Below are 12,137 nucleotides of genomic sequence, written 5' to 3'. Positions count from 1 at the left end.
TGTGTAGGTGAACAATATAAATGACTGGGTAATTTGTACATTTTTAAGTTCCTCCCTGGTATATCCGGAGAGTTAACTTCCTTGCAATTGCTTGAATAAAATCTTAACTTGAAAATGAGCTCTGCCTGATCCTTGGAACAAGTTTTTCTTCAACAGTATACACAGAGGACAGGTGTAGAAAAGCACTATGTCAGAGTGCGGGGGTTAAGGAGGTGACAGGAGTGGCAGGGAGGGAAACTAAATATGCCCCTCATACACTCACACACACCTACACTCACACTCACACCACATCTTGATTCTGGTCTCAGGATTTTCCCTGGGGGGTGTGACCAAAGGTTATTATTAGTGTCCGTCTCAACTCTCTCTCTTTCTCTCTCTCAATCTCCTGTATCCTTCTCATATCTCTCCTTCCCTATCTACTTTCTCCTTATCTGTCTGTCTCTTTGTTCCATCTTCATCGGTTCATCTAATGTCTTTTTCTCTCATCTTGTTTCATTTGTACTTCACTCTCTAACTTTTGTCTCTTCTCTGCCACTATCTTTTTCTTTTTGCTGTTTTCTCTTCCCACTGTTTAATATTGTCTGTTCTGTCTTTCTCACTCTTAATATTAGTTCTGTCTTCCTCTGCACTCCTTTTTGCTCTGTCATTAGTTTCTGTCTCCTCTCTTCTGTCGTCATTCCTTTTCCTGTTTCACTGTTTGTGGACTTTATCCTTCCTTCTTTGCTGTCTTCTTTACCTACGTTGTATCTTCCTCTCCCCTCTTTTTCCCTTATCTTCTTAATTCCGTCTCTCTCTGTTCTGAGTTATGGGGAAGACAGAGTTGTACTCTGTGTATAAGAGTTTTCTGGACTGTATCTGCCTCTGCCTCTCTGTGAGTACCCGTCTGCATCTTCCCTCCTCTTCCTCCTCGTCTGCTTCTCTTTTCCATTTTCTCCTTTCCTTCTCTCTCCCATCCTCTCCTTTCCTCTGCTATGCACTGTTCATATGTTCACTGACTTTTTCTTAATGTTTGAATTCATTTAGTTGTGTTTTGTTAAGTTTAATACAGAGCAGTTTTATTCCTGGCAACCCTTCACTCTCTCTACCTGTGTTCTGCCTCTACCACAACTCAGAGAGAGAGAGAGAGATAGTCTGTGTGTGTGTGTACCTACTTTGTATGATTTACATTCAGTCTGTAAGCCACCCTCTAAGTCAGAGAAAGTTGCCCGCTCAGCACTCTCTCTCTTTCTCTCTCACTCTCTCTTTCTCTCAGCACTCTCTCTCTTTCTCTCTCACTCTCTCTTTCTCTCAGCACTCTCTCTCTTTCTCTCTCACTCTCTCTTTCTCTCAGCACTCTCTCTCTTTCTTTCTCACTCTCTCTTTCTCTCAGCACTCTCTCTCTTTCTCTCTCTCTCTTTCTCTCAGCACTCTCTCTCTCTTTCTCTCTCTCTCTCTCTCTCTTTCTCTCAGCACTCTTTCTCCTTGTGATGTTGTGGTATTAATAACAGTCTTAGAATGTAGATGGAAATAGTCACAGAGCTGCTCCATGCAGGCCAGCCAGTCACTTGACATTTCTCATTTAGGCCCTTTAACACGAGCACAGGACAGGGAGAGGGTTTAGGGCTCCACTCTACTGTATGTACAGATAACATAGTCCACTACTGATATAGTCCACTAGTGCATACTCTGTTTAAGTGCAGTTCAGTTCACCAGTTACTTGCTACAGGTGGTAGTCCCAAGTCATTACATTCATCAGGAATGGACTGTTTTCTTAAAGAGTTAGGAGGAGTCTGTGGAATTGAATAACATCATCGGGGCTTGCAACACTAGTCCTCAGCTTACAAGCATTTTAGATTATTAATCAGCTGGTATGTCAGCTGTGTGTGTGTTATTGAGAGGCTCAGTCCAACTATGCTGATGACTTTTGCCCTGTTGTCCCCTCCTCTAAACCCTTGACCCTGACCTCTGACCCCTAGCGGAACAGCAGTGAGGGGCCAGGGAAGAATGAGAAGGCCCCTGACGATGGTCACCTGGCCTACCAGAATGGAGACGTTCTACAAGAGAGATGTAGGCTATGTTTACCTTCTCATCTACTAGTCACTCCCCCTATCCCTCCCCTATCCCTCCCCTATCCCTCCCACTATCCTCTAGTCTTCACACATTTAAAAGACAGGATAGGTGAATGTTTTCGAGCCCTCTCATAAAGAGACTCCTCTACTTCCCAGTCTTTAATTGAATCCCAATGCCTCCATCTCTTCGTCTTCCCCATCAGATGAGGTTATCAGTCTGTTGGGAGAGGGCACCTTTGGGAAGGTGGTGAGGTGTGTGGACCATCGCAGGTATGAGAGGCATTTATAAAATACACATGCACACTGGTAGAGCATCAGGTGGAGCGTGTGCTGGTTGTTAGCTAGCTATTCTCTCTGTCTCTCTCTCAGGGCTGGGGCACGTGTAGCTCTGAAGATCATTAAGAACATGGAGAAGTACAGACAAGCTGCTAAACTGGAGATCAATGTCCTGGAGAAAATCAACGAGAAAGACCCACACAACAAACAGTACGGAGTCTGATGAACCAGTAGAAAGTTTGACAAGTAGTTTCCCTCACCTTCTATGGCTTTCTCTTTACTTCTCTTTTCTTTCTTCCCCCCTCTCTCTCTCTCTCTGTCTGTCTCTCTCGCTCTCTCTCTGTCTGTCTCTCGCTCTCTCTCTGTCTGTCTCTCTCTCTCTCTGTCTGTCTCTCGCTCTCTCTCTGTCTGTCTCTCTCTCTCTCTCTCTCTGTCTGTCTCTCTCTCTCTGTCTGTCTCTCGCTCTCTCTCTGTCTGTCTCTCGCTCTCTCTCTGTCTGTCTCTCGCTCGCTCTCTCTATCTGTCTGTCTCTCGCTCTCTCTATCTGTCTGTCTCTCCCTCTCTCTATCTGTCTGTCTCTCGCTCTCTCTATCTGTCTGTCTCTCGCTCTATCTCTGTCTGTCTCTCGCTCTCTCTATCTGTCTGTCTCTCGCTCTCTCTATCTGTCTGTCTCTCGCTCTCTCTCTGTCTGTCTCTCGCTCTCTCTATCTGTCTGTCTCTCGCTCTCTCTATCTGTCTGTCTCTCACTCTCTCTATCTGTCTGTCTCTCGCTCTCTCTATCTGTCTGTCTCTCGCCCTCTCTATCTGTCTGTCTCTCGCTCTCTCTGTCTGTCTGTCTCTCGCCCTCTCTATCTGTCTGTCTCTCGCTCTCTCTCTCTGTCTGTCTCTCGCTCTCTCTCTCTGTCTGTCTCTCGCTCTCTCTATCTGTCTGTCTCTCGCTCTCTCTCTCTGTCTGTCTCTCGCTCTCTCTCTCTGTCTGTCTCTCGCTCTCTCTATCTGTCTGTCTCTCGCTCTCTCTATCTGTCTGTCTCTCGCTCTCTCTCTCTATCTGTCTGTCTCTCGCTCTCTCTATCTGTCTGTCTCTCGCTCTATCTATCTGTCTGTCTCTCACTCTCTCTCTCTATCTGTCTGTCTCTCGCTCTCTCTCTCAGTCAATGTGTTCAGATGCTGGACTGGTTTGACTACCATGGTCATGTGTGTATCTCCATGGAGCTGCTAGCCCTCAGCACTTTTGACTTCCTGAAGGGGAACAGCTTCCTGCCGTACTGTATGGATCACATCCGCCAGATGGGCTACCAGATCTGCCTCGCCGTCAACTGTGAGTGTGTCACACACATATATGTATGCCCATGTGCATGCTGGTAGCTCTCCAGAACCAGGGTTGGTGGTGACTACTTCCATAGACTATGACATTACTTACCAGGGATTGTTTGGTGTCTGGTATTGGTCTCTTTGACCAGAAGAGGGCGCTCATTCATTGATGTAGCTCAGTCTACTAGCCTAAAACTGAACCCTGGGGCTCAAAGCCAGTTCCACTGCTTTTTATATTGTTCCCCTCTAACCAGGGACTGATTTAGAGCTGGGACACCAGATGGGTGCAATTAAGTATCAGGTAGAACAGAAAAGCAGCAGGCGCCGGACCTCGTAGGGTGAGAGTTGAATACCGCTGGTCTACTACATACTGTAGAGGAACTCCTATGGGCAGCAAGTGCAACGCTGGGCAGTTCCACCTTGGCTGTCCAGGTATTATCATGATGGATGCATGGTTTATCTGTTTCCCTCTGCAGTTCTCCATATCAACAAGCTGACCCACACTGACCTCAAACCTGAGAACATCCTGTTTGTCAACTCTGACTACAGCATCACTTACAACGCTGAGAAGGTGAGAGGGAGGGCTTTATCCTTCCTTCTTCACTCTCTTCTTTACCTACACTGTATCTGGGGGTTTCTCCTTTGGGCAAAAAAACGTCCTCTCTCCTCTGTCCTCTCTCATCTGTGACCCGGAAACCGATAAGTGGTCGAGGAGTGTGTCAATTTATTAGTAGGCAAACGGAAGAGTGTCGTCCCCTCCTCCATAGCCACTTTTCATTGAGGATACTCATGTCTACAGTATCCTACCACAGAAGAGTTTTGACATCTGCCACACCCCCTTTGAAATATACCACACCCCATTTGAATCAGATTTGTTTTTGTCAGAGGAGAAAAACATGCACACATTTAAAAACAATATGCTACGTATTGTTTTAACCATAAAATGTTTTGCATCTTAATTTGTTTTGATCACTTTACATTTATTTTGGGATCCACCCCTGTAAACGTCATTTGCTTGATGAGTGGAGAAGGACCGTCTCTTTTCAACCAAGCACATTTTCATCCACGGTCACTCTCCTTGCCGATTCTCCTAGATGAACTTTTACCTTTTTCAAAATGAGGCAGGAGAGGACCGAGGATAGAGGACAGAGGATAGAGGACAGAGGATAGAGGGTGGAGGATAGAGGGCGGAGGATAGAGGACGGAGGATAGAGGACGGAGGACGGAGGATAGAGGACGGAGGATAGAGGACGGAGGATAGAGGGCGGAGGATAGAGGGCAGAGGATGGAGGACGGAGGACGGAGGACAGAGGACGGAGGATAGAGGACGGAGGATAGAGGACGGAGGATAGAGGGCGGAGGATAGAGGACGGAGGATAGAGGACGGAGGATAGAGGGCGGAGGATAGAGGGCGGAGGATGGAGGACGGAGGATGGAGGACGGAGGACGGAGGACGGAGGACAGAGGACGGAGGACAGAGGACGGAGGATAGAGGACGGAGGATAGAGGGCGGAGGATAGAGGACGGAGGATAGAGGACGGAGGATAGAGGGCGGAGGAGAGAGGGCGGAGGATAGAGGGCGGAGGATAGAGGGAGGAGGATAGAGGACGGAGGATAGAGGACGGAGGATGGAGGACGGAGGATGGAGGACGGAGGATGGAGGACGGAGGATGGAGGACGGAGGACGGAGGACGGAGGACAGAGGACGGAGGATAGAGGACGGAGGATAGAGGACGGAGGATAGAGGGCGGAGGATAGAGGACGGAGGATAGAGGGCGGAGGAGAGAGGGAGGAGGATAGAGGACGGAGGATAGAGGGCGGAGGATAGAGGGAGGAGGATAGAGGACGGAGGATAGAGGGCGGAGGATAGAGGGCGGAGGATAGAGGACGGAGGATAGAGGACGGAGGATAGAGGGCGGAGGAGAGAGGGCGGAGGATAGAGGGCGGAGGATAGAGGGAGGAGGATAGAGGACGGAGGATAGAGGACGGAGGATAGAGGACGGAGGATGGAGGACGGAGGATAGAGGACGGAGGATGGAGGACGGAGGACGGAGGACGGAGGACAGAGGACGGAGGACAGAGGACGGAGGATAGAGGACGGAGGATAGAGGGCGGAGGATAGAGGACGGAGGATAGAGGGCGGAGGAGAGAGGGAGGAGGATAGAGGACGGAGGATAGAGGGCGGAGGATAGAGGGAGGAGGATAGAGGACGGAGGATAGAGGGCGGAGGATAGAGGGCGGAGGATAGAGGACGGAGGATAGAGGGAGGAGGATAGAGGACGGAGGATAGAGGGAGGAGGATAGAGGACGGAGGATAGAGGGCGGAGGAGAGAGGGCGGAGGATAGAGGGCGGAGGATAGAGGGCGGAGGATAGAGGGCGGAGGATAGAGGACGGAGGATAGAGGGAGGAGGATAGAGGACGGAGGATAGAGGGCGGAGGAGAGAGGGCGGAGGATAGAGGACGGAGGATAGAGGGAGGAGGATAGAGGGCGGAGGATAGAGGGAGGAGGATAGAGGGCGGAGGATAGAGGGCGGAGGATAGAGGGCGGAGGATAGAGGACGGAGGATAGAGGACGGAGGATAGAGGACGGAGGATAGAGGGCGGAGGATAGAGGGCGGAGGATAGAGGGCGGAGGATAGAGGACGGAGGATAGAGGGCGGAGGAGAGAGGGCGGAGGAGAGAGGACGGAGGAGAGAGGACGGAGGATAGAGGACAGAGGGCGGAAGATAGAGGACGGAGGATAGAGGACGGAGGATAGTGGATGCAGAAGGTGAGCAAATCGAATTGATGAAATGCCTGTACCTTCCTTTCCCCTCCTTTCTTCTTGTCTTCTTCTTTCTCCCCCCCTCTCTCTGTCCCCCCACCTCTCTTTCTCTCGCTCTCTCAGAAGCGGGATGAGAGGAAAGTGAAGGATACAACAGTAAGGCTGGTGGATTTTGGCAGTGCCACGTTTGACCACGAACACCACAGCACCATCATATCTACACGCCACTACCGTGCTCCTGAAGTTATTCTGGGTAACATACACACATCACACATACACACATCACACATACACACATCACACATCACACATCACACATACACACATCACACATCACACATACACACATCACACATACACACATCACACATACACACATCACACATCACACATCACACATCACACATCACACATACACACATCACACATACACACATCACACATCACACATCACACATCACACATACACACATCACACATACACACATCACACATCACACATACACACATCACATACACACATACACACATACACATATACACATCACACATCACACATACACACATCACACATCACACATCACACATACACACATCACACATCACACATACACACATACATACATCACACATACACACATACACACATCACACATCACACATACACACATCACACATACACACATACACACATCACACATACACACATCACACATACACACATCACACATACACACATCACACATCACACATCACACATACACACATCACACACACACACACACACACATCACACATACACACATACACACATCACACATCACACATCACACATCACACATACACACATCACACATACACATCACACATACACACATCACACATCACACATACACACATCACACATACACACATCACACATACACACATCACACATCACACATACACACATCACACATACACACATCACACATACACACATCACACATCACACATACACACATCACACATACACACATCACACATACACACATCACACATACACACATACACACATCACACATACACACATCACACATCACACTGACACACATCACACATACACACATCACACATCACACATACACACACACATGCACACATCACACATACACACATGCACACATCACACATACACACATCACACATGCACACATCACACATACACACATCACACATACACACATCACACATCACACATCACACTGACACACATCACACATACACACATGCACACATCACACATACACACATCACACATACACACATCACACATACACACATCACACATCACACTGACACACATCACACATACACACATCACACATCACACATACACACACACATGCACACATCACACATACACACATGCACACATCACACATACACACATCACACATACACACATCACACTGACACTCTAATCTTGGACTATTGGCTAGCTGAGAATTTGTTACTGTTCCAACTCAGAGCTGGGCTGGAGTCATCCGTGTGATGTCTGGAGTATCGGCTGCATCCTGTTTGAGTACTATGAAGGCTTCACCCTATATCAGGTACTGTGTGTGTGTGTGTGTGTGTGGACGTGTTTAACTATACTTGTGGGGACCAGAAGTCCCTGCAAGAACAGTAAACAAACAAACATTTGACCAACTGGGAACATTTTCTTAGTCCCCACAAGGTCAAATGCTATTTCTCAGGGGTTTAGGGTTAGAGTTAGGGTTAGAGTTAGGGTTAGAGTTAGGGTTAGAGTTAGGGTTAGGAGTTAGGGTTAGTTTTAGTTTTAGGGTTATGAGCTAGGGTTAGGATTAAGGTTAGTGTGAAGGTTAGGTTTTGGAGTTAGGGTTAGAGTCAGGGTTAGAGTTACGGTTAAGGGTTAGGGGTTAGGGAAAACAGGATGTTGAATGGGACTGAATTGTGTGTCCCCACAATGTTAGTTACAAAAGACTGTGTGTGTGTTTGTTGTTTGTGTGATACAAGTGAAAGTGAACTAAGTTGGGAGTTTATAGCTTCTGCTGACCAGTGTTTGTGTTTGTCTCAGACCCATGACAACCAGGAGCACCTGGCCATGATGGAGAGAGTACGGGGACCTCTCCCCTCTACGATGATCTGCAAGACCAGGTAACACATGATGGAGAGAGTACGGGGACCTCTCCCCTCTACGATGATCTGCAAGACCAGGTAACACATGATGGAGAGAGTACGGGGACCTCTCCCCTCTACGATGATCTGCAAGACCAGGTAACACATGATGGAGAGAGTACGGGGACCTCTCCCCTCTACGATGATCTGCAAGACCAGGTAACACATGATGACAGTTACACACACACACACACACGCACTCCTCATGGACACACATACACATTTCTCATAGACACACATACACACTCCTCACAGACACACATACACACTCCTCACAGACACACATACACACTCCTCACAGACACACATAGTATACACTTTGTCTGATTTGCCCTTTCAGGAAGCAAAAGTATTTTCACCGCAGGCGTCTGGTCTGGAACGATAACTCCAAGGCAGGACGATACGTCAAAGACCACATTAAACCTCTATGGGTAAGTTACCCCTGAGATGAAGACACTCTAACCTGAGACTGGACTTGTAAAGCCTTAGATACACCTAAAGACACCAGTCTCAACGTCAACAGTGAGGAGGCGACCTTCTAGGCAGAGTTCCTCTGTCCAGTGTCTGTGTTCTTTTGCCCATCTTAATCTTTTATTTTTATTGGCCAGTCTGAGATGTGGCTTTTTCTTTGCAACTCTGCCTAGAAGGCCAGCATCCCGGAGTCACCTCTTCACTGTTGACGTTGAGACTGGTGTTTTGCGGGGACTGTTTAATGAAGCTGCAGTTTGAGGACTTGTGAGGCATTTGTTTCTCAAACTAGACACTCTAATGTACTTGTCCTCTTGCTCAGTTGTGCACCGGGGACTCCCACTCCTCTTTCTATTCTGGTTAGAGCCAGTTTCCACTGTTCTGTGAAGGGAGTAGTACACAGCGTTGTACAAGATTTTCAGTTTCTTGGCAATCTATCGCATGGATTAGCCTTCATTTCTCAGAACAAGAATAGACTGACGAGTTTCAGAAGAAAGGTCTTTGTTTCTGGCCATTTTGAGCCTGTAATCGAACCCACAAATGCTGATGCTCCAGATACTCAACTGGTCTAAAGAAGGCCAGTTTTATTGCTTCTTTAATCAGCACTACAGTTTTCAGCTGTGTTAACATAATTGCAAAAGGGTTTTCTAATGATCAAGTAGCCTTTTAAAATGATAAACTTGGATTAGCTAACACAACGTGCCATTGGAACACAAGAGTGATAATGGGCCTCTGTACGTCTATGTAGATATTCCATAAAAAATCAGCCGTTTCCAGCTACAGTAGTCATTTACAACGTTAACAATGTCAACACTGTATTTCTGATCAATTTGATGTTATTTTAATGGACAAAAAATTTGCTTTTCTTTGAAAAACAAGGACATTTCTAAGTGACCCCAAACTTTTGAACGGTGGTGTAGATGCCTTAGATACTTGACACCTGAAGATACCCTCTAACCTGAGACTGTACATAGATACCTTAGATACTTCAGAGAAAAGACGTCCTTATTGATGTCTTTGTGTTAACTGAACCCCCCCCCCTCTCTATTTCAGAGATACCGGTTATCAGAAGCTAAGGAGCATCATCAGTTCTTTGACCTGTTGGAGAAGATGCTGGAGTACGAGCCCTCCAAACGCCTCTCTCTCTCCTCCACCCTCCGCCATCCTTTCTTCCTACCACTCCGTAGGGGCAGCAAGGCCTGGGAGAGCACCCGGAACATCTGCCGATGACCCCTGACCTTTAACCCTTGACATGGATGCGAGAAAGGACAGCCCAACCATGTCATACAACGTGCCGTTGTAATGTGTCAGGAAGTTGTGCTTTGTGACAAATTGGTGTCCGGAATCCCTGTGCATTATGAGGGATTGATTGACAGCTTTGCTGCACAGTGGAGGCGGGCCTAGTGGCAGTGAAACATAATTATGTATGTAGACTACACTGTTATAACTGTAACATAACATTACACACACACACAAACACACACACACACACACTCTCTCTCTATCTACTACAGTTTTATTTTTGTAACGCTGTAACTGGAGATTGTTGTTGACAGTTTTGTTTATGAGTTGTATAAACTGTTTATTAATCTATAATAATGACCTCTTCTACTGTTAGTAGGGAGCATGGTCATAAGGCTATATACTGTAGGTATGTGAGAGAGGGAGCGAGCAAGTGGAAGAGCGAGAGAGGGAGGGAGAGAGAGAGAGGGAGCGAGAGAGAGAGAGGGCGCGAGAGAGAGGAAGAGAAAAAGAAGGAGGGAGCGAGAGAGAGAGAGAGAAGAGATAGTCTTGACTTTCTTCAGCCTTGGCAGTGCTGAGAGGAGGCTTTAAGGCAGTGTGTCTGTCTGTATGAGACCCTTCTTCCAGAATTGTGTGAGGTACTTGTAGGGCTGTTGTGGTGATCCGAATGTGTGTGAGTGTGTGTGTTTTCCCTTTTCTTGGCAGTGCTGAACGTAAACACAGTCTGAAAGTCAACGTAGGGTGTTAATGTGTGTGAATCAGGCTAACATTAAAGCTGAGTGAGACCTCACCAGTCTATATCTGAGTGTAGAGAGAGACACTGACGGAGGAAGTGTGTGTGAGTCAGCGTGTGTGTGAGTCAGCGTGTGTGTGACTGACTATAAGTTGCATGTTTCGGCAAGGCCTCTTTATTCTCATGTGTTTGAGTGTGTGAAGCTCACAGGGGAAGCATGGTAATATCATGGAGTCATGGTAACTCACACACACTAACATTAGACAGCCCTGTTATTGTACTGGTCTGAAAGGAATGACCTTTGTACATTCCTGACCTGTGCGTGTGTATAAGAGAGAAAGAGGGAGAAACAGAGGGTGTGTGTGTGTGGTGTGTGTGTGTGTGTGTGTGTGTGTGTGTGTGTGTGTGTGTGTGTGTGTGTGTGTGTGGTGTGTGTGTGTGTGTGTGTGTGTGTGTGTGTGTGTGTGTGTGTGTGTGTGTGTGTGTGTGTTCTGGTCAGGCTGGACACTGATCCACAGTGGAATCCCTTAAGAAGCTCTGACAGCAGTGCTCCTTAATTGGGGAGGACAGGCTTATGGTAATGGCTGGAGCAGAATACGGGGAATGGTATCAAATTCATTAAACACCTGGTTTCCATTTGTCTGTTCCAGCCATTATTATGAGCCGTCCTCCCCTCAACAGCCTCCACTGACATACACACTTTACACCCTGCTAACCGTCCACCTTCCTCCTGGCTATAAATGGACTCTCTACCACTCCTGACCTACTAGACCTTAATGTCTTGCCGTCCCATGTGTCCCTGTACTCTGTCTGTGTGGTACAGTGGAAGGTGTTAACGCTGCCCGTTGACTTATCTCATCCTCTGTGGCAGTAGGATGTCGTCAGTTTCAAATTTCTCCCCCTAACGGTTATAATTATAGAAGAGCTGATCCTCAATCTGTGCATAAGGATCTGTGACAGAGGGGCTGTGGGCTCTCTCCTCCATCTCGTTACGGAATTAATGGTGTCCTCATCTGTCACAAACCAAGGCCCAGGGGGTTGGAGGTGAAGAGGGGAGAGGGGGGAGGGGAGAGGGGGAGGTTGGATTGACTTTGGGAGATGGCGAACCTTGAGGGC

General features: G+C 47.6%; 1 protein-coding gene across 1 annotated transcript; it reads left to right on the top strand.

Annotated features, from left to right (window-relative positions):
• The first annotated feature begins 401 nt into the window (after positions 1-401).
• Positions 402-10,642, top strand: LOC115176962 (dual specificity protein kinase CLK2). Its single transcript, XM_029737382.1, has 11 exons — positions 402-871; positions 1,956-2,046; positions 2,252-2,318; positions 2,418-2,534; positions 3,476-3,642; positions 4,112-4,206; positions 6,524-6,653; positions 7,910-7,992; positions 8,478-8,557; positions 8,919-9,009; positions 10,100-10,642. The coding sequence occupies exons 1-11, from the start codon at positions 806-808 to the stop codon at positions 10,274-10,276; spliced, it is 1,164 nt and encodes a 387-aa protein (XP_029593242.1). The 5' UTR covers positions 402-805; the 3' UTR covers positions 10,277-10,642.
• The last annotated feature ends 1,495 nt before the right edge of the window (positions 10,643-12,137 follow it).

This window comes from Salmo trutta, chromosome 37, assembly GCF_901001165.1.
Source record: "Salmo trutta chromosome 37, fSalTru1.1, whole genome shotgun sequence".
Classification (NCBI taxonomy): Eukaryota; Metazoa; Chordata; class Actinopteri; order Salmoniformes; family Salmonidae; genus Salmo; species Salmo trutta.
Note: the sequence above shows the minus strand (reverse complement) of the source record. Positions and strands in the feature narration are given on the sequence as shown.

Bases quoted from the DNA above. Each gene is read 5' to 3' on its own strand.
- LOC115176962 (XM_029737382.1), top strand. From the start codon at position 806: ATGGGGAAGACAGAGTTGTACTCTGTGTATAAGAGTTTTCTGGACTGT. The intron at 2,535-3,475 runs GTACGGAGTCTG...TCTCTCTCTCAG, and splicing joins AAAGACCCACACAACAAACA to TCAATGTGTTCAGATGCTGG. The intron at 8,558-8,918 runs GTAACACATGAT...TTGCCCTTTCAG, and splicing joins ACGATGATCTGCAAGACCAG to GAAGCAAAAGTATTTTCACC.